Below are 21350 nucleotides of genomic sequence, written 5' to 3' on the forward strand. Positions count from 1 at the left end.
AAAATATTAATGAAATTAGATATTTGTTCCTCAAAGGGCCTATCTTATGGGACTTGCAATCTCTATCTCTATCTCTATCTCTATCTCTATCTCTATCTCTATCTCTATCTCTATCTCTATCTGAATCTCTATCTCTATCTGAATCTCTATCTCTATCTCTATCTCTATCTCTATCTCTATCTCTATCTCTATCTCTATCTCTATCTCTATCTCTATCTCTATCTCTATCTCTATCTCTATCTCTATCTCTATCTCTATCTGAATCTCTATCTCTATCTGAATCTCTATCTCTATCTCTATCTCTATCTCTATCTCTATCTCTATCTCTATCTCTATCTCTATCTCTATCTCTATCTCTATCTCTATCTCTATCTCTATCTCTATCTCTATCTCTATCTCTATCTCTATCTCTATCTCTATCTCTATCTCTCTCTCCATTCTATCTTTATCTCTATAAAAGAAAATGAGTAAATGGATCGAAGAATGCCACAAGAAAAACTTTGTAATATCAGGAATTTTATGAGCTTAAACATGTCCTTCATAGCTGCCAGCAACACAGCTTTTGAGTCTTCGCGAGGGGGATTTTATCAACAGATACGCCTTGGCCAGATTAGATAAACTGTTGTATCTAATCAATGAATGAATATCTATCTCTATCTCTTTATCTATCGCTATCCCGATCTCTATTTCGATCTATATATCCATCTCCGTCTCTTTTCCTACCTCTATCTCTATCTCTATCTCAATGTCTATCTTTATCGCTACGAGTTTAACTATCTCCACATGTAACTCCGGGTGGTTACCGCTTTGTCGGGGAGCAGCGGAGAGAGAGAGACAGAGGTGGAGGTCGGAGGGGGGGCAGCGGAGAGAGAGAGAGAGAGAGGTGGAGGACGGACCATCCCGCGACTACGGGGACTATGCCATCATCGACGACTACCTGTTCTATCAGAACAGACTCTGCGTGCCACGCACGTCCTTGCGCGACTTCCTCACATGGGAATGTCACACCGGAGGAGGAGATGCTGAACAGCAAAACTCCTCTTCCAACCGATCACTGGCCGTTCATCAGGTATTATCAGCAAAACTCCACTCCTTTTCAATCGAATTGGGGGAAAACTGTGAAAGATCGAATGGGAAATTGTTAAAATCTTCACTTTTGAAGAAAGTAAGAGTTCTGTGTGCGTTGATTTTGGGTGCTTCCTACCACCTTCGCGGGCTTTGGGCGCCCAAATCCTAGTGTGTTGGATCTCAGGCTTGCTAGAGTGGTAGGTAACCATTTTAATATTTTCCCACATTCATGCCTTGTTTTTAAAGCATAAAAATAATTCACAATTATTTTTTGAATTTTATGAACCATCATAAATGATTATTTACCGTCTAACTCATTTTTTTAAAAGTTGATATGGTTATGTTACCCCTAACATTCATAGTTGTTATGACATGTGACGGGGTGTATCATATATGACTATGTGTCTCCCCTGTTTTTTTTTCTTAAACAGAGGAGGAAGACAGAAAATGAAGCACAGCTTCAGTCTCCCTTGTTTTTTTAGAAAATGAAGCACAACTTCACTCTCCCCTATTTTTGGAAAACCCCTTGACGTCGAAGTGCAACTTGACTCATCTTCCTCTGTGCTGACTCATTTCTTGGCATTTTAGATCTCCCCTAATACCTTCTAGAGCCAGTCAAGCCTCCCAAGAGTTATCGCCAGCTCCAATTTGTCCAGACCAGCCTTGGTTATTCTTGGATGATTTCACACAAATGGAACGGGCTATTTTCTCTTTTAAGTATCCATAGATTCAGTTCCAGTTATGTTATGCTCTAGTATACTGCTACTCTACTAGTTATGGAATGCTCTAGCAGTTTGGGGATTCCTAACTGGGAAATAGTAATCATCTTTCATTATCAACCTTTCGCCTTGGACTAGGTAAGTTGCCTTGATTGCCACCCCATACAGAAGCCATCCTATAGAGCAAGGAGCTCCCAGAGCTCCTTGCCGAGGCCATGAACAGGAAATTCTCATACATCTCAGGCATCATAGCATCGAGAAGCCACTCATGAATGAGGGCTTCCTCCGCTTCCCATTTGATTGCGATGTAGAGATGCTTCTTTTGAAAGATCACATGTTGCGGGCGTCATCTCCGTCGATGGCAGTCATCGTCCCCATCATCCAGATCAACAACAGTCATGGTCATCATCTCCATCGATGGCAGTCATCAATCGGATCACTCTCACTCTATTGCGAGGAAACTCGGAATGGTCCGTGTTTATTGCCATTCGCCGAATAAGATCTGGCTTTTTTGAAAGCGAGATTATTCGGTAGCACTCCTGGCTGAAGGGACACAATATGTCACTCTTTCTTTTTTGGATTTGACTATAAATAAAAGGTGAGATGGGAAAATATAGTTAGAGAGGGGGATAGAGTGAGAGAAAGAGGGCTTTATCTTCCTCTCTCTCTTTCTTACTCCTCTGTCTCTCACTCTTTCTCTCTCTTGCTCAGGCTCTCTCTCCAACACGCTCTGTTCATGGCTTTCAGTTTCTACCTATGTAAAAAATACATGAAATTTTTCTTAGTTTTTCCCACGCTTCACGTGTGGATCTTGTTTTACTGATATGAGTAATGACAGATTTACTCTGAGCCCTTTCAAAGTCATTACTCATATCAGTAACATAATTTGTTATCATAAGAAATTATATATCCAAGTATTGCTTATCTACAAATTGGATGAATAATCAGATTAATTTAATGTTACCTACAAATTTGTTTTTTGATGTCAGAACTGGATCAATGAGTATGTATCGAAAGCTTAGGAAAAAAGGATTACAAACATATTAAGTGATGAACTCAGATTTAGGGTGTTAATTTGTCATTGATATTCAAGTTAATGAATAAAAAATTGGATGAAGAGGATGATTCCACGCAACATAAGACACGTAACAGAATCATAACGACATAATTAAAACCATGAAACAAAGTACATTTACACGGATCACATCCGTGATTTCTTGGATCCTAGAATAAGCCGAGTCGAGCTACTCAAATGTGTAGATATGATAATCCGGAACTCCGATTGAGCTGAAATTTCAAGGGTAGCTATGCTTTTAATAAATTGAGATCCTGATCTTTGTAAATACTATATTTGGGCTCACATTGACTGTGCAATCAATGTACCCTTTGGTCTGCAAAAAAAAAAAAAAGGAGTAAGCTTATGTGATGTAATATCCATATCAAATGGCTCCGATGCGGCTAGGTTGCACATTTTTGGAAAAAATCATTAATTAATCAATGTTAATTTGCAAGTTATCAAAGACGTGCGTGACGACAGTTGCGGCGTGTCCGCGGCGGAGGTGTTGACTTCGAATGACTGCGGTGTTGTGTTCGTAGCGGAGATGTTGAATTCAGTTGATGGCGGCGAGGACAATCATAAATGAAAATATCATTCTCTTTGAGGGACTGTTCGTTCTATCTGATCCAATGTTAATGATTATCCTAACAAATCGGAGAAGGATGGACCTGACCCATTTCACAGACTGCGCAGCTCATATTTGAAATAGGATGAAAATTCTTACAGAGTGCCTCCCTATGGTTCAACCCTTGCTTGCTCTATATATTGTATTTAGTGATTAAAGGCTCTGAGCCAAGCATAGACAACCCTTCATACAGTCTCAATAAATGTCTATTCCAATGATCTTCTTTGCAGCTCCAAGATCCTTCATTTTACATTCCCTGCTAAACAATGCCTTCAACCGGGCAATCTCTCGGGAAGTTGCCACGTACAAGCGAGATAACATAATTCCCTTGAAACAGTAGTTATAATGTTTATGACCCTGTTTATTTTTTCCAACGCTGAGAAAGACAGGATGAATACCTCAAAGAGGAGTAATTAGAAAGTGTTATATTTTCGAGTTTTTCATAAGTGGGTATCTCATTTGCTGAATCCTTCATGTCCTTTCTCCAAACATTACCACAAGTTCTTTTTTATCTAAAGTAGCAATGTGGCGCAAAATCCCACTTATTGAGGCCCATAAAAAAATAGATAGATAGATAGAGATGATCAAGAAGCATATAATAAAGTAGGAAACACTAGATACTGATTATACTGATGGGGTGTTCCCAGGAATGGTCCGTTTGAAAAGACAAATAAAAGGGTTGCCGCTGACGCCTCGCCACAGCGGGTGTACATGTCCAGGAGAGAATTGGCCGTGGGGAGTTCTTGGGAGAATCCCAGTGTTATGGCGGAGGAGTGGATCTGCTCTCCTTCAATACTGGTTGTCATAACACTCTCCCTCTCTCCTTAAAGTCCTAGGTATAAATATGAACCAATTGTCACTACCTTTTATGGGATTAATAACAATGATCCATTAACTGCCTCATCCTCTCTCTCTCTATCTGCTCCTCTCACCTCTTCTTGTTCTTGAATGAGATTGCAACATTATGTAGCCATGAGCATTGACGAGGATGATCCAAATCACTTTTACCAAGCCATAGAAAGTTTGGATTCTCAAATGTATACTACTCTAATGAACGAAGAGATTAAGTTGATGAGGGACAATGGTGGACAGGGTGAGGTGACAACAGTCCAGGAGATATCAATTTAGAATCAGCTTTGGAAAGTTGAGCACTAAGATAACCAGTTTTGGAGCAGAAATGGTGGCAGAAGTTAGGTCCCGCTCCACTGCTCCACAATTTTTGCTGATGCTTCGTCTTTCTAGAAGAAACTAATCGAGTTATAATATTTGGTTTGTACCCATTCCCCACTCAGATAGGAATTGGAACGCCCACGGCGACGCTACCGGCCGAAGGCCGATGACAATAGGACAGAGGTGAAGCTTCACTGCCAAGTTGCATGACAAGGCTACGGCTTTCGCAACACCGTTTATTGCAGATACATAAATTGCAGGAGTTGAAAAATAAAGCATATGAGAACTCTTGTATCTACAAAGCCAAAATAAAGCCATTCCACCAACAACACATTCACCATAAGGTTTTTTTCGACGCGCCGAGGACCGCGTGGATACATCTAGAGGCTGCACACTTGAGCAGCTCGACTCGTCTCACTCCGGGATCAAAGAAATCACGAATGAGATTCGTGCAAAGGTATTTCGTTTTAATGGTTTTTGTCGATGCCGAAGTACAAAGGTCAACTATGACGGCTAGGTTGTCCTAAAAATGTGTAAAGACGTGTCGTTTCAATGAATGTCCTTTGCTCTGACAATTAATGATTGTGTCTCTGATAACGACAAAGTCTCAAGTTGGAACGCACGTATTATTGAATCCTTTGCTCCTGAACGATGATTTAATGCGAATTTGAAAAAAAACCAATGCCGGAAACCCTCTAATTGAAAACGGAGAGTAATGACTTTAAAATCTGTCATTACTCATATCAGATGTTATGTTTTCAAAGAAATCTGTCATTACTCATATCAGTAAAACAAGATCCATCCTCAAAGTAATAATGTGTAGGCAAAAACTATAGAGATTTACTCATGTGTAGAGTGTTAGTAAAGTTGTCTCCATAAGGACTGGCCTCTAGGTATAGATTCAATAATCAAGTTGATAAAATTAATAAGATATAATAATAATAGTACTAAAGATAATAAGCAAATTAAATAATTAGTAAGTATTTGGAAAATTAGTTTTCTCAAAATAGTTCACTCAATTCGTAATTTTCTCAAAATAAACTCTCACCTAAACTAACCCGAGCACGCTAGAGTGTAGCAAAAAATACGCGATTGAAGATCGGAGGAGGAGAATTACAGAGAGAAATCTCCGGAGAGAGCCGGAGGAAGCCGCGCTGATGCCGGTGGAGGAAGAGGAGGAGGAAGAAGAGGAGGAGGAATCGGAGTACGAAACTGATTCCGACGAGGATCAGATCGGCGTGGCAATCGTAAAACCGATTTTTGTCCCCAAATCGAAGAGAGACACGATCGCCGAGCGCGAGCGCCTTGAGGAAGAGGAGAGGTTGCTCGAGGAAGCTGTAAAGAAGTGATTAGCGGAGCGGTCATATTCTCTCTACCATCTTACAGTATTATTACGTCTTTTAGTGACATCCTCTCCTGCTCCTAGACCATTGAAGTTCACGTTCGAGGAAGAATAGGTCGTTATGTGATTCAGATGGCAGAAACGGGTAAGTGATTTCTTCAGCAATCCAACAAATGTATCAACAGAAGCCTAGCACATTTAGGACAAGGAAGACGAAGAAGAAGAGTCCAAGGCTGGGCACTCGTCAATTACAGCTTGCAAGCAGCTCTCTTTCTCGGAAAAAGTAAGCCGCGGAGAGAGAGAGAGAGAGAGAGAGAGAGAGAGAGAGAAAGAGAGAGATGGCAAAAGAGAGAGACAGGCGATTGAGTGGTCAAGATGGGATCGGTATAAGAGGTGAAAGCTCAAGGAAGACGATGCAACAAAGTCCTTGGCCAAGGCAGTGAAATATCAGAGTCAAAACAGTTCAATTTAGAAAAAAAATGTGGGCCATTGAAGTTAATGTTTCAAGATAACTGATTTTTTTTTATTTTGTGTATATTTGAGTTTCTAAGAAAAAGTCAAAACTGAAGTTTTTCTAAGTTGGCTGTAGACAAATTTTTCTTACTAGTGCAGGTAAGGGGTGGACTCTAAATGAATTTGTGCTAGAAAATGGGCGAGTCTAGGTGGGTTGAAAGAATAGTCAATCCGCAACTGAGATGGTGAAGGAGAGTGTACACTATAACAAATGGGTCCACAACTACAACTTAATCACAGTTTTTGACCCATTCTCTTGGAGATCAAAAGGCTAGGGGTCCACTAGGCCACGGTTGGATCGGTCTACAAGCACAACCTTTGGATTGGTCGTGTACTCGACACCGTGTTATATTTTGCCCATCCTAAGCAGCATCTCCTTGCGTGCAAGAGACTTCCGGCCTGGCCTCTAAAGTGTCAGCAATGAATGTATATGGCGCGAGTTCTTGAAGCAGATACCTTATATCTCTATGGGTGGCATTAGAGTTTGCAACATTGAGAGTGGTAAAGCGCCACTCCTGCGTCTGCCAGCTGGGCAGGGTCCTGATTATGCGTCTCTAGTAGATTCGTATAATTGGGCCTAGCTCTGTGACGGATCAAAGCATGAAAGAAATGTGTGTTTCTATCACCTTCGCGTAGCCATTGGATATATAGAGATACAGATAACGATAGAGATAGAGATAGAGATAGAGATAGAGATAGAGATAGAGATAGAGATAGAGATAGAGATAAAGATAGAAATAGAGATAGAGATAGAGATAGAGATAGAGATAGAGATAGAGATAGAGATAGAGATAGAGATAGAGATAGAGATAGAGATAAAGATAGAGATAGAGAGTACGAGAAGGAGAGAGGGAGAGTGTTATGGTGCAAGATGGGAAGAGTATGAAAGGGAGAGAGTGGAAAAAACGTGAATATCATCCCTTTCATAGTCCTCAATGCATCATAACACTCTCCCTCTCTCCTTCTCGTACTCTATCATGACCGATAGAGTACGAGAAGGCAAGAGATAGAGATAAAGAGATAGAGATTGTGTATTTGATGGAATTTCTCTCTCGACATTCATTCACATTAATTGTGCGACGTCTCATCATTTTCCTGTGACGTAATACGAGCCGATCGATCCCGGCCTCAATCTAACCAGGACTAATTCTCCTTCGGAGAATGACATTGACCTACGACCCTTATCAGCAGATGCCTTGTATTGCTCATTCATGGATGCAATGCGGGAATGAATGCTGTCATGCATGTTCTTAATATGTTCAGCAAATTCTAATGCAATCACAATCATAATTAGATACAACAGTGTGAGTCGCTACAAATCACATGGATCTAGAATAATTCATATTATCGAGGAGAGATTGTGTAATTGGGATATTTATGATCTATCCATGCATCCAAACTCAATTGAGAACTCAACTTTTACAGACATAAATCCTTTGTTTGTCCAATATCTGGATGTAATAAAGATGACTTCAAAAGCCAGTATTAGATATCGAGCATATCTCTAATATTAGGCTGGTACCGAACGGGAATATGCAACTGGTTCCCTCTCCTGCCACGTAGACATGGACTTCTGCATTTTTTGGTTGTTCATCTCACTTGAATGGGTCTTGGGTGTCCATACATCAACACTAACTAGAAAGACTAATTAGGGTTTGACAATTAACCATACCCTAAGTCATTTGAGATTATCGTGGAGCACTTGGTGATTCACTTTATTGCCAATCAGTTCAGCAGTCTTGAAGAAGCTTATGTTTTCATGTAATGTTACATCTGCAGAGACATAAAACTTCTTTGACTCAGGCTAATAGCATATGTACCCTTTTTCATGTTTCACCCTTGATGACTCAATAATTGACCCGAATGATACTAGGATGAGGTTTTTCACTCCCACAAAAAGAATTGGGAACAAAATCCAAGGGCCAATTACACAAGGGGGAAAGGGGGATTTGAAATAGAAATATTCAAAGACACTTGATCATAGTTTGATCAAAATATTAAGGTTTTTAGCCATTAAGAGATTCTCAGGACCAATTCAGTGAACTCTTTCTCCAAAGAGCTCTCACTATTTGTCCTTATTGTCGTCCTTCTTCCTCGCTGATGTTGTCCTCTATCGCACCGATCCTCCTCGTTCTCATTCACAGCTTATTCTTACTCCCCGCATCGACCTTCATCACCGACGTCAGGACTCATTACGAATTCTCTTCAATCCCTCCTCTTCTTGTGCACAATGAGAAATGAACTCATTGAAAGACCATGTGCCTCTCTTACATTTATACCTCACTTTGAAATGACTGAATTGTGCAGGGAAAGGGTCTTTGTAAATCATGAAGTAATGTGATCAAGTGTTGTCTTCTATCATCCTAGTAGGTCAACAGATCCCATGATTTATTTGGATATATTGCATAAAAATTAGGTTTAGCTCTAATTTCATCATGCATTAGTAATAGCTAGAAGGACCCATTTGGGTTTGACAATTAACCATAGCCTAAGTCATTTGATATTTGTGTATCTATGAGGGATTATACTCCTGCCATATCGACTTCTTCTTTGTCTTGATCTGTAAGTGTTGCTGGAAGAGCAGGATATTTTTGTCTTGTTCTCTCATTCTGTCTCTCATTTTTTATCTTGCTCCCTCTCATTCTGTCTCTCATTTTTTCTTGCTCGCATTTTAGATGATGAAAGAGGAAGACTCCATCTTCCTTCATCTTCCTCTTCTGTTCTCCCTCTCTCTCTATCTCTCTCTATCTCATCCCAAACAACCACAAGACTCAAGTACGAACATCATCAGCTCGGATTCTGAATTTGATGACCGCAACGATGAAAGGGATGAATTAACAGAGAAAATTGGAGTTGCATAAATCTAAATGGAGGAAGAAATTACCCCGAGAAAGCTGAGTATGCTCTATTTTCACAGCATTTCTCAGACATCTTGACAAAGACTTTCTCCAGTTCTCTAAGAAGCACACAATTTAACACCAGTCTCATAATGTTTTGGTATATTAGGACATGAATGAAATAAAGCACATTTTCAGTTGTGTATGTGCTTCATTTGTTCAGGAATATATTCTTAGGGCACAAGGAGGTAGATGCTCTCCTTGTCAACAAACTCCCCAGTTTGTTATTTAATCATGAATATCTCTATCTGTATCTCTATCTCTATCTTTATCTCTATCTCTATCTTTATCTTTATCTTTATCTTTATCTCTATCTCTGTCTTGATATTTATCAGTATCTCTATCTATATCTGTATCTGTATCTGTATCTCTCTTTTTTTCTAGCACCAACTGACTCCTCATTCATCTCAACTATCTGTGCCCCAATGATGTTCCAAGAGTCGTTAAAGTGCTTAAACTTTAGGGGTTTTCGACATTGTACCAATGATCGGCCCTCAAGGTTACGCATCAACATTAGGGGGAAGGCCATTGACCCTCCAGTCGACAATGATTTTGAGAAACATAAAGAGTATTCAACATCTTTAAATATTGAATAATAAGATGAGATGAGGTCGTGAACAAGAATTAGAGCTTTTAGATGTTTTATCTACTTACAAATTTGCTATAGGATGGACAATTGATGATATTAAGGGCATTAGTTCTCCATCGCTCTCACTCTACGATAATTTTCGATGTTTTCTCCCCTCCCTGTCTCTCTCTCTCCCTATTTTTGTCAACTTTTTCCTTACCCCTCTCTTTTTCACTCGCTTCTCTCTTTGTTGAATTTGGTTTTAAAATGTTCGTTGATTTTTATTTGAATTTAAAATCAGTGACTAACAACCTTCGGATAAGGAGAAACAAGCTAGACAGAGAAAGTGAGGTAAATGGAGTTTTATTGAGTTTTCTGTGCTATCTGGTTTCGAGAATCTTTTATTTTTATAATGCAATATCTGACTTTAACTCAACCAGACATTGCATTTGCAATAAACAAGGCTTGTCAGAAAATGCACTCACCAACAGTTGGTGATTGGCAATTTCTCAAACACTTACTTCAATATTTGAAAGTCGCTAATGCGTGAAAGCTACGAACATCGTGGACATTTTTGGGCGTTGGCCATTGTGTAATAGCGTTTATTTTTGCCGGATGGACAAAAACTCCTCGTGCTGATACCACTCATACTTTAGAGTTACAGTAATAAGGCTTCAGAAAAGTATTTAAAGTTCATTGTTGTCTTAAGTTCCAAAACTTATTTAAAATCCACACTAATAAAAATGTTGTGAAGAATTTGTTATTAGTATTGTTATTTGTATCTTCAAAGGGTTTCTCTTCTCTACTCCCGATCCATTTTACTCACCAAAAAGTCAGTTGATAAATCTATATAATTTGATGTCTGACTTGAATATCCATCGAATAAGAATATTTAGAATACATGTTTAAAGACTAGTGATCATTGTATTATGATCTCATCATAATTCACTATATCATTGCACGTATTCATTATCTGCTCTAGAAGATACTGAGAAGTTTTCGAACTCTATCATGGAACCTTTACCATCATCAGTTATCGTATAGTTGATCGTCAAACCCTAGTTTGTCATTCTATTAGTGATGATGTATAGCATGGATCATTGGAGAACACCTTCTCAAATATCTTCTCTACCCTGGCCAGGGATTTTGCTGACTTACTTTCATCAGTCAATCTCCTCTTATGCCGAGGGTATATGATCTCATCTTAAACACTCAATCCTCTCCGTGGACATCTTATTATATTTGACATGTGACTTATTTGAACCCCATGGTTAGAGACTCATAGGATGTAGTCAAAACAAAGTTGATTCAGCCACAAGATGCGCTTGGTGTCTTAGGTCAACAAATAACTTACTACAACCATGACACAAGTAAATCTGATCGACGTTTAGGTATAATATCATTCACGGATTTATATGGATCAATTTAGTGAACTGTTTCCCCAAAGAGCACTTACCATTTTTCCTCAGTGTCTCCACACTAATGGCCACATGATCAATCATACTTAAGTCTTAAATGGATGAGATATTGTTATTTTTTGTGGATAATTTTATGTCCATCTCGATTATCCATCAAATATGAATATTTAGAATACATACAGATTAGTGATCACTGTATTATGATATTATCATAATTCAGTAGGCCACTGTACATATTCATAGACTTTATTATAAACATCACAAGAGAATAATAATGAAGAAATATTTCATTGAATGATTTAAAATAAAACCATGCTGGTGTGAGTGGCTTGACAACCACATAATATCCATCAGACTATGTCAAATTAGGTCAAATTGGATGAAGAGAAACATAATAACTATTTAATCAAAATAATGACTCTAATATTATTTAATCAAAATATATAAAAATCAAAGTAAAGACCATAAGAAAAATTTATGAACATGTCAACTCATGCCTCTAAGTTGACCGATCAAAGTAAATCATGCATTTTTTTAACACATGATTTGTCTATTAAAAAAATAAAATTCTGAACTCAAATTTATAAACTCAAGTGCGATGATGAATAAAGGTTGAACCCAAAAAATAGTTTGGGTAGAACGTTACAATAGTTGACTCAGTCAAACTAGGTTGAATTCAACAAATATAAAGTTAATAATTAAGGGAATATTTATATAATTCAATACAATAAGTTTCAATTTTAATTAGTCAAAATAGATCAAAATCAGACTATACGTCAGCAGAAAATAAATATGTTCATTATAAGTTAAAAATCAACATAAAATCAGCATCACATCATAATTCACTAAGTATGCTCATGTATTTATGGACTTCATTATAAGCATCAAATATGCACTATAATGAATATGTTCTATTAAAGAACATGGAACAAGATATGGAATGTGTAATTGGCTTGCTTGCCATATATATTTCTATCATTGTCTCTATCTCCATCTCTATCTTTATTTGTATCCCAAGCTTTATCCTTAACATTATCTCTATCCCTCCCTTGGAGAGAAAGGGCGAGAAAATCCATTGCTGGCTAATACATTTTTAGTATATGGGGCCCAAACGGATGAACTTCCTAACGGTTGACGTTTTACCCTGGAGAGTAAAGGGACGTGAACCGTTCCGTCCACATGTCCCTAAAGATCGAGAAAGTTCTCTAAGCAAATAGACAAAAAAATCTACTTTTGCAATTAGATACAATCAATTTATTCTCGTATAAAAAGCTCGAGCCGTATGAATTGATGTAGGCACCAAATATCTACAAAATACCTTCCCCATCAGCTAGCAGAAATTTTCTTTACCTATTTTTTAATTATACCGACAGAAGATCTTTCTCCTGCCTCAGCACTTACCAGCCTCTCGTTTCTCCTTCTGCGTGGAAAATCCCCTTCCTCAACCTCGCCCTTCCTCTCATCTTCTAGGCGACAGCCAAGAGAGAGAGGGAGAGAGAGAGATAAAGAGAGACAGAGACAGAGAGAGAGAGAAAGAGAGGAAATGGCGTTGGGTTTTTCCCAGCAGGCCTTCGTCGCCAGCATCTCAGTCGCGCCGCCAGCGCTCCGCCGCTGTCACCCGCAGTCGCCGCCGAGACTCAGCTGCAGAGCATCCGCGGACGACGACGACACCAACACGGAGAGGTACGTTCAAAACTATCCTTTCTTTCGTTCCGATGTCAGCTAGTTCCCCAAATGGATCCACACCGTCCACCCGCACAGATCCCTCCAGATCCAGCGGCTAGCGAAGCTCGCCGTCGTCGCCGTCGCCGCCGGCGTTCTATCTCTCGGGCCCGTCGACGGCGCCGCCGCCGCCAAATCCGGCGGCCGCGTCGGCGGCCAGGCCTTCCGTTCATCCGCGCCGAGGATTAATAAATCGAGGTACCCAAGTAAAATATTCATTATACTATAATCCACATAAAGTTTATCTGAACTTTAATGAAATTTCCATGCAGGACGAACATCTACGTAAATCCCCCAGTGGCGCCGCCGCTGGTGGGAGGATACGGGTACGCCTCGCCTTACTACGGCGGGTTCGGCTGGTCGCCGTTCTCCTTCTTCGCTCCCGGACCCGCCATCGCCGTCGGCGTCGGAGGATTCGACTTTCTTCTTCCACTCCTCGTCCTCGGCGCCGTCGCCTCCGTTCTCCGCGGCTTCTTACGCCGCGGGAGAGACGAAGAGGATGACGAATTGTGACCTCGGAACGATAAAGGCAGAGATATAGATAGTCGTCCTTTCCGTCCTTCCCTAATTTTGCAGCTGAGTAGCCCTTCTCCTTGCGAGGGACACTGTACATGAATGTAACCTACGATTCTACCGCAGTAAGATCACGCAGCTTTTTCTCGGGTGGGAGAATAAGGTCAAAAGGCGTCGACGACGGGGACGAAGAAGTTGACTTGTGATCTGCTTTGTTATGATTACAAATCTCAAGTCTACGAGAATTTTTCCGCGGCATATCGCACTGTTGAAAGCCGGCACCAGCGACAATTTCAACGTAGGGGGAATGGAAAGGACTTCGTTTTCTTCTGGCAGAGGCTTGTAGACAGAGAAACTAAAAGCCCCTCATCATTATGCCCGGTATCCAAGGAAGGAAGAGAGTAGAGAGAGAAACCGACTTGAGAAAGTGAAAGGCAAACTGCAGTTAAGGAAGCCCGTAGAAACTCTGGACACCACTGTTGCCGGCGATGGAATGAGAGAGAGAGAGATAATACGAGTCCGTGAATAGGCCGTGCATCCGATTGTTGGAAAAGGAAAGAGAAGTCACCTCCATGGAGAAAATGTAATGGGAACTCGGTTAAGGAAAGCTAGGAGAAACTCTGAACAACATTATTACCCGCAATGAGATGAAAGAGAGAAGAAAGATAGAGAAGATTGGGGGAGAGAGAGAATATAGAGGGAGAGAAAGAGAGAAGATTGATAGAGAGTGAGGGAGAGAAGCTCAATAGAGGGAGAGAGAGAGAGAAAATAGAGAGGGGGAGAGAGAGAAGATAGATAGAGGGTAAGAGAGATAAGATAGATAGAGGGAGAGCGAGAGAGAACGTAGAGAATGAGAGAGATCGATAGAGGGAGAGGGGGAGAAGATAGAGGGTGAAAGAGCAGATTTATAGAGGGTGAGAGAGAGAGAGAGAGACTACATAGATAAATAGATTGGTAGATAGAGAGGAAGATTATAGAGAGATAGAGGGAGAGATAGAGGGAGAGAAAGAGAAGATAGAGAGAGGGAGAAGTCCTTCAATGGAGCTAGTATCCATCTGATGAAAGAGAAAAGAGAGGACCCAATTGCGAATTGCGATAAACGAAACGTAAGCTACAGTGAAGGAAGCAGGGAGAAACTCTGGACACCATTATTCCTGGCGATGGAAATAGAGAGGAAGAGAGAGAGTGTTGATACAGGTGGAAGTTTTCTCCAGCAGCTGTCTGAGAGGAGAGAGAAAGTAGGGGGTTCAGAGAAAGTCGACCTCGAGCAGGCCCTGGCCGAGCTGAAGAAGACTCGCCTCGCCAGCAGTGGCGGCGGAGTGAGAGGCTTCTGCCGGGGTATTGCAGAAAAGTGCCTGCGAGTGGAGGAAGAGGTTCGAAGAAGAAGAAGAGCGATGGTTTGCACTGTTATCGTCGTCCGGGAGGACGACCCAGGAAGGTAATTGTGAGTGGAAGGGGGCGAGAAAGCCAAAGTTGTGGGCTTTCACTTGCGCCGGCCCCCCGCTTCCACCTCCGAGAGAGAGAGACGGGCCGTTCCAATGCTGGGTCACTGCCTTGCTGTCGTCTATGGTCGTACTGCTATGGCTGATTCTGGAAACCGTACTGATGCTCTTCGTCGCCGATGGTATTGGACTCTTGTCTTCTGCATGAGCACCCAAAACTAACAGATAAATAAGGCAGGAAAGAAAAATATATGGATAGGTTGGCGGGTAGGTGGATGAATATATCGATAGAAAGATAAACACATGCATAGACTGGTAGAGAAAGAGATGGAGGGAGAGAACGCAGAGACCGACAGAGCGAGAGAGTTCACAGATCGACAGGGAGAAACAATAAAAGAGAGAGAGAGAGAGAGAGAGAGAGAGAGAGAATGAGAGGCAGAACGCGAGAGAGTGCGAGGATGTGAGAAAGAGAAAGAGAACGAGAGACAGAGAAAGCGAGAGACAATGCGAGGATGTGAGAAAGAAAGAGAGAACGAAAGACAGAGAAAGCGAGAGACAATGCGAGGATGTGAGAAAGAGAGAGAGAACGAAAGACAGAGAAAGCGAGAGACAATGCGAGGATGTGAGAAAGAGAGAGAGAACGAGATACAGAGAAAGCGAGAGAGAATGCGAGGATGTGAGAAAGAGAGAGAGAACGAGAGACAGAGAAAGCGGGAGAGAGTGCGCGGATGTGAGAAAGAGAGAGTGAATGAGAGACAGAGAAAGCGAGAGAGAATGCGAGGATGTGAGAAAGAGAGAGAATGAGGGACAGAGAAAGCGAGACAGAGAGAGAGAAAGAGAGGGACAGAGAGAGAGAGAGAGAGACCCACCAAAGTTCCTGGTTGGGCCGCTGGAGGTATGCGTGAAGCTGTCCTTGGACACACCGGAATGGTTCGTCGGTTCAGAACGGTCGACTCCTGCCGAGGAGGTCGTGGACGAAGACTCAGACTTTCGTCTGCGGCGGTTGTGCTCTGCCAGGCGCTTTCGACAGCTCCGCTTGGCCTCGTCAAACTCGGACAGAGGATGAAACCTGACCAACCCAACAAGGCCCACGACAGTGAGAAAACTAACGACACTACCCAGGAGACCATCTCCAGAGAGAGACAAGGAAGAGCGAGACAGTTGTCGGGGAAAGAGCAACAGAGGCGATGTTTGATGCTCGACTGTGGCAGTTACGTCTCCGTTCAGAAGGAGACAAAAAGCCACAGCAGTGACCAGTATCAGGGAGGAAATCAGAAGACCAGGCCAAAGATCAAACCTTTTACGTGAGAGAGAGGGGAGACGAGTAAAACCCTTTTGAAGCTAAGGAAGAAATCGGTGATCATGCGATGGCCGTGATCAAGGAAGGTAACGCGGATGGCGATCAAAACGGCGATTTTTTCATCAAGATTTAATCTTTTCCGCAAAAATGGAAACCTCACCTGCTGCATTGTTGGCAGAAGCGCTGCTGCACTCCGCCGGCGACGACCACGGAGGCCTTGGAGTGGAGCTCGCAGACCTTATGCCGCCGGTGATAGTGCTTGGCAATGGCGAGATCGGCCTGGGATAAAGGATATTAAAATGGAATAAAGATTGGAAAAATGATTATTTTGAATAGATTTGACAATACCTTGCACCCCTCCGCCTGGCACCGCGCGGTCTGCTGGCTCGCCTGGTACATCCCCCTCGACCGCCGGAACAGCTGTTCGATCGCCGCCGCTTCTCCGGAGGGAAAATACGTCCGCCGCCCAAGGTTTAAGCCAATCTGAGCCGCACATCTGTCCTCTTCATTCTTGATGATCCCCGTAGGATAATCCTCCGCCGCAGAGCAGTGGAACGGGTACCCCGATACGCCGCCGGCGACTCCAAAGGCCGAGAGGCCGTAGGGATGAGGGTTGAAGAAAGGGGTCTCGGTGGCTTGATGGGTCTGGGCCGCGACGGGCGCCCAGTCCCAAATCTGTAGCTGGTGCTGGGACTTGTGGTTGCTCTCTAACCCGGCCAAGGAGGCGATGTGGGGAGAGACATACTCTCCGTCCGTGTGGAAGCTGTTCATCTCCTTCAGGACAGCGAGAGTGAACAAAAGAATAGACGAAGAAAGGTATCTTCTCAAATAAGAAGAGAAGCCCAGACAGAAGCTGTGGGCGTAGTCATCCTAGAGAGGGAGAGAGAGCGAGAAGTGAAGAAATAAGTGGGCAATGGCAGGCGGGCGAGGTAGGGGTCGGAAAAATAAAAGAGTGGGTAAGGAAGGGTGTGGTGGGTCGATAGGGGGAGATAATTCTTGAGGCCGTCGGCGAGCCCCGTTAGCGTCCTTCTCCCTGAGAGCTGAAATCTATGCAAAGGCCCGGTTTTTCTACACTGACACTGTTCTCTCTCGTAGTTTCTCTCTCGGGACGACTCCGGGTTCCACACCTTCTGATCACATCTCATAGCCAACGTAAAATCACCGAGACGAGCCGACAGTGATTCTGCAGTGCGGTCCTTCTCTCTCTCTCTCTCTCTCTCTCTCTCTCTCTCTCTCTCTCTCTCTCTCTCTCTCTCTCTCTCTCTCTCTCTGTCTTTGTCTACTAGTATTCCATCTCTTTTTTGTTCCTCCGTAAGACTGCAACCCGTCTCCTGCTCTCACGCTCAATCAACCAGACACTCTTGTGTCTTTTTCTATGGTTTTGTCTGGCATTAGCTCTCCATCATATCCTCCTTCAATCCTTCTATTTCAACCTTTATGCCACTGGTCCTCCCTGCTCTCTCTCTCTCTATAAATATATATATATGTATCTCTATCTCTACCTCTTTCTCTTTCTCTATCTCTATCACTACATATCTCTGTCTCTATATCTACATATCTCTGTCTCAATCTCTACATATCCCTGTCTCTATCTCTATCTCTGTCTCTAGATATATCTCTATCTCTCTCTCTCTCGTACTCAATCTCCACTCTCTGCTGCCAATGGTCTCTTGCTTATTTTGCCAGTCGCTCATGACCTGCACCCTTTCTCTCGTTATGCGGGCCACTCGAGTTTCATCGTACGACTGAGATCGGGAAACAGTAAAAAGCTTCGTGCCCTCGTCCATGGCAGCCACAATTTCTTGACCTTGCGGCCCCGTCTCCTCCGTTAGCTTCCACTCCGCTGGTTAACCCGTGGCAGTACGAGCAGTCCCTTAAAACGGAAACGAGAGCAACGCGAGTAGACCTGGTAGATCGGAAAGTCGCCGTCACTATGTCAAAAGTCAAAAGAGATTTACTGACTTAGACTAATGGCCATTGGGATTTGATTATGGCTTAAGTCGGTTGAAGTTTTCACGTGTACAGGTGCCCGCATAGTTTCCGATCGTTCATCGGACTTTTCTGGGGTCCAACTGACTTGTCCAATCCTCGTCATTCACTCCCCTGGCCGTATACACCACTCGATCACGGATCTCGGTTTCCTTAGCATCTACATACTTGCAGTCAGCAACCGTTACAGAAGAGAGATAGACAAATCTTGAGAGTGAGGATGACGATTCGTGTTAATCTTTATACGGTTAAGTTCTGCTCGTGCTTCTCTGACGAGTCCCTCGTTTTAAGGTACCGTATCTGTGGTCTAAGATATGGATATTTCGATCAAAAGTTCAAAACCCAAGGGACAATAGTCTTTGGAGACTACCCCCGTGCGCTCTTCTAACATTCTCTCGAGTAAAATATTTGATATAAAGAGATCCATCCTTCGTAGGGAGTATCGACAGTCTACGGCTACACAAAGGTGAGCATGCCACTATTTAGAGTGTGTTTGAGAGTGAGAGCGTAAGAGAGAGATGGATAGGCAAACAGAGAAAGAGAGTTGAAAAGGCAGCAGAAGAAATTAGTTCTCGGAGGGTAAAAGGATGAATCAACCCAACCGTCTCATCAATGGCTCTCTCCAACTGGCTTCATTATTGTCCTCGCAGGAACAAGCAGATGCAGTGAAGACCCCTCGTCTGGTCTGGATGACAGCTTTCTAAAGGCGGGAAGCCTCCCTGGTTAAATTCCATGCTCGTGCCCACTATCTCTCTCTCATACATCCATACCATCATATTGCATCGAATGATTATGCATATACTGTGCCAACGCAGACTACACCGCTGCCAGCATCGAAGCCGAAGGGAGATCGGTTTCGAGGACTGTGCGACGAACTAGAGAAGTAAACATTCGCAGAAGGGAGATATCTTTTCAGAAGCCGATATTCTCTACGCTAAGAGAGAGAGAGAGAGACAGAATGAAAGAGAAAGAGGAGGGAGAGAGAGGGGGGGGGGGGGGAGCATTGCACCAACTTTTCCTTGCGACTCGTAAATAAAGACACTTCATCTCTGGCCACGCCAAACGACGCTCTAAGCATTAAACCCGTTCTGCCAACTCTCACTGATGGGTGGTTCAGAAGTATGTGTTTACCACAGGTGGCCCAGATTTCTAGTCGAGCCATCAATATTACTACCTGACAAGTCATTAAACTCTTTGTCATCGGCTAAGAAATTCATAATAGAGCTGCTGGATCCGAGAATTCGATCGACAGGCTCAGCTCGGAGAAGAATGTTCGTGTCGTCTTGTCATAACATCAGAAAATGTGCCAGAGAAAATTAGAGATTGGCGGGTACGCCGATCGAAGCGAGGACTGGACGGTTGAAAGAAAGAACACCAGGAGCTGACCGAAGGGACCGTCGTCCTTGATTATATGAACTCTGACAGAGTCATCTACCCGTTGACCATAAAATTACTAGTCTGTGCAGAGAAAACCTACACCTTTCATCTGATGAGTCGCCAAATCTCTGGAACCACAGTAGATGAGATGCAAGACTAAAAAACTTAAAATCTTAGAGGCTGTCCACCTATCGATGATTAATTGACATCCAACGACTATGACTCTATAACTTCAACTTAGCTAGAGGAAAAAAGAGTGAGGGGAAATATGGGAGGGTGTGATTTGGTGGAGATGCCCCCACTGAGGCCGCAGCCATGAGTCAACCTGATCAAAGGTCAACTAGATTTGATCAACGGTCCGACAGCCATGTCACCCTCTAGTAAGTCACTTTATTTCTTTCAATACTTCCGCGTGTGTTTACTTGTGTCGTCGGATTAAATATGAAAGTCGAATGTGCAGCATATCCTGACAGAGACCTGCAGATCATTGAATCTAGGACTAAATATACAGCACAATGCTTACCAACAGTCCTCTCGTCCTCAACAAAGGAAAATGACTCTTCCATTATTAACATCCCTGGATTTAGATAATTGTTAGCTGTCTTTTGTGAATGGTAGCTTTTTTTGGTCCATCTTTGGTTCTCATTAGTAATAATTCCCTCATCATATAGTTGTCCTGCATCAAATTGGTATCATAACCAAAACTGTGTCCGCCCACCTTTCGTGCATTTTAGACATTGTATCTCATCTCTCCATCATCTCATTTTTGTATGAACTTGCATTCAGCCAAACTCGTCGCCGCTATGACTGATCAGTCCTTAGATCACCGTGAGGAATTCGTCCCCATCCAAGAATCAAGCGTTAGAAATTATGCAGAATGATAACCATCGCATCAGTACACGTCTAACCAACACGGACAATGAATTAACCAACTCTATCAATGAGGTTAATGAGCGAACTCGCCAGTTAGAAGTTGAAACATGGTAGGGCTCGTCATAATCGTGACAAACTGTATCCAATCAAGAACCATATTCAAGGATGTCATAGGAATAGTCATGAGCGTGACAATCCCTATCCACTAAAAAATAGATCTCAAGGGTATGATAGGAATCATCCTGATTATGATGATCATTATCCTCTAGAAGATATATTCCAAGGTTGTGATAGGAATCATGCTGAACTCAACGACTAGCATCCTCCTAAAGAAAAAACCCCATGGCGAGATAGGAATCGTCATCTTCAAGATGATCCTTATCCACCTAAGGATAAAACTCGAGATCGTGATAGCAATCGTGATGCTCGTGATGATCCCCATCTGTTCCAAGGTACACAGCGAGTCTGTTATCGCGATCGTGATATTGATCGTGATCATGATCGTCCTTGCCCAGATCATGGCTACTGACGGCAGCAGATCCAAAAGAGTGTTAAAGTCAATGCCCCATATTATGAAGGATCGAGAGACCTCAAATAGTACCTTGATTGGGAGTCCAAACTCAACAACTACTTCAAATGGTATGATATGCTTGAATGGCAAAATGTCCAGTATGTCGAGATGAGGTTGGGTGGTCAAGCACAATGCTTTTGAGAGAACATAGAGTTTCGATCTACAACTGAGGAGATGACCCTACAA

The 21350-nt window shown here is 42.5% G+C and overlaps 2 protein-coding genes across 4 annotated transcripts; one reads left to right on the forward strand and one right to left on the reverse strand.

Annotated features, from left to right (window-relative positions):
• The first annotated feature begins 12788 nt into the window (after positions 1 to 12788).
• On the forward strand, positions 12789 to 13759 carry LOC144708573 (FLUCTUATING-LIGHT-ACCLIMATION protein 1, chloroplastic). The gene is made up of 3 exons (XM_078581967.1): positions 12789 to 13060; positions 13139 to 13297; positions 13372 to 13759. Exons 1-3 carry the CDS (start codon positions 12921 to 12923, stop codon positions 13610 to 13612), a joined length of 540 nt encoding a protein of 179 aa, XP_078438093.1. The 5' UTR covers positions 12789 to 12920; the 3' UTR covers positions 13613 to 13759.
• Positions 13760 to 14673: 914 nt separating this feature from the next.
• On the reverse strand, positions 14674 to 17609 carry LOC144708572 (uncharacterized). 3 transcript variants are annotated; one of them, XM_078581965.1, is made up of 4 exons: positions 16703 to 17609; positions 16515 to 16633; positions 15924 to 16123; positions 14674 to 15251 (listed from the first exon to the last, which is right to left on the reverse strand). In XM_078581965.1, the coding sequence occupies exons 1-4, from the start codon at positions 17123 to 17125 to the stop codon at positions 14860 to 14862; spliced, it is 1134 nt and encodes a 377-aa protein (XP_078438091.1). In that variant the 5' UTR covers positions 17126 to 17609; the 3' UTR covers positions 14674 to 14859. The 3 variants fall into 3 exon arrangements, with proteins under 3 accessions (XP_078438091.1, XP_078438089.1, XP_078438090.1); XM_078581963.1 differs by having other exon boundaries at positions 14674 to 15272; XM_078581964.1 differs by having other exon boundaries at positions 14674 to 15254; positions 16703 to 17605.
• Between the last annotated feature and the right edge of the window lie 3741 nt (positions 17610 to 21350).

Source organism: Wolffia australiana, chromosome 10 (assembly GCF_029677425.1).
Source record: "Wolffia australiana isolate 7733 chromosome 10, ASM2967742v1".
Classification (NCBI taxonomy): domain Eukaryota; kingdom Viridiplantae; phylum Streptophyta; class Magnoliopsida; order Alismatales; family Araceae; genus Wolffia; species Wolffia australiana.

Excerpts from the sequence above, each read along its gene's own strand:
- LOC144708572 (XM_078581963.1), bottom strand. The coding sequence starts at position 17,125 with ATGAACAGCTTCCACACGGACGGAGAGTATGTCTCTCCCCACATCGCC. Across the intron at positions 16,634-16,702 it reads GCCAGGCGGAGGGGTGCAAG|GCCGATCTCGCCATTGCCAA; the intron begins GTATTGTCAAAT and ends CCTTTATCCCAG. Across the intron at positions 16,124-16,514 it reads TTCTGCCAACAATGCAGCAG|GTTTCATCCTCTGTCCGAGT; the intron begins GTGAGGTTTCCA and ends TGGGTTGGTCAG.
- LOC144708573 (XM_078581967.1), top strand. The coding sequence starts at position 12,921 with ATGGCGTTGGGTTTTTCCCAGCAGGCCTTCGTCGCCAGCATCTCAGTC. Across the intron at positions 13,061-13,138 it reads GACGACACCAACACGGAGAG|ATCCCTCCAGATCCAGCGGC; the intron begins GTACGTTCAAAA and ends CCACCCGCACAG. Across the intron at positions 13,298-13,371 it reads CCGAGGATTAATAAATCGAG|GACGAACATCTACGTAAATC; the intron begins GTACCCAAGTAA and ends ATTTCCATGCAG.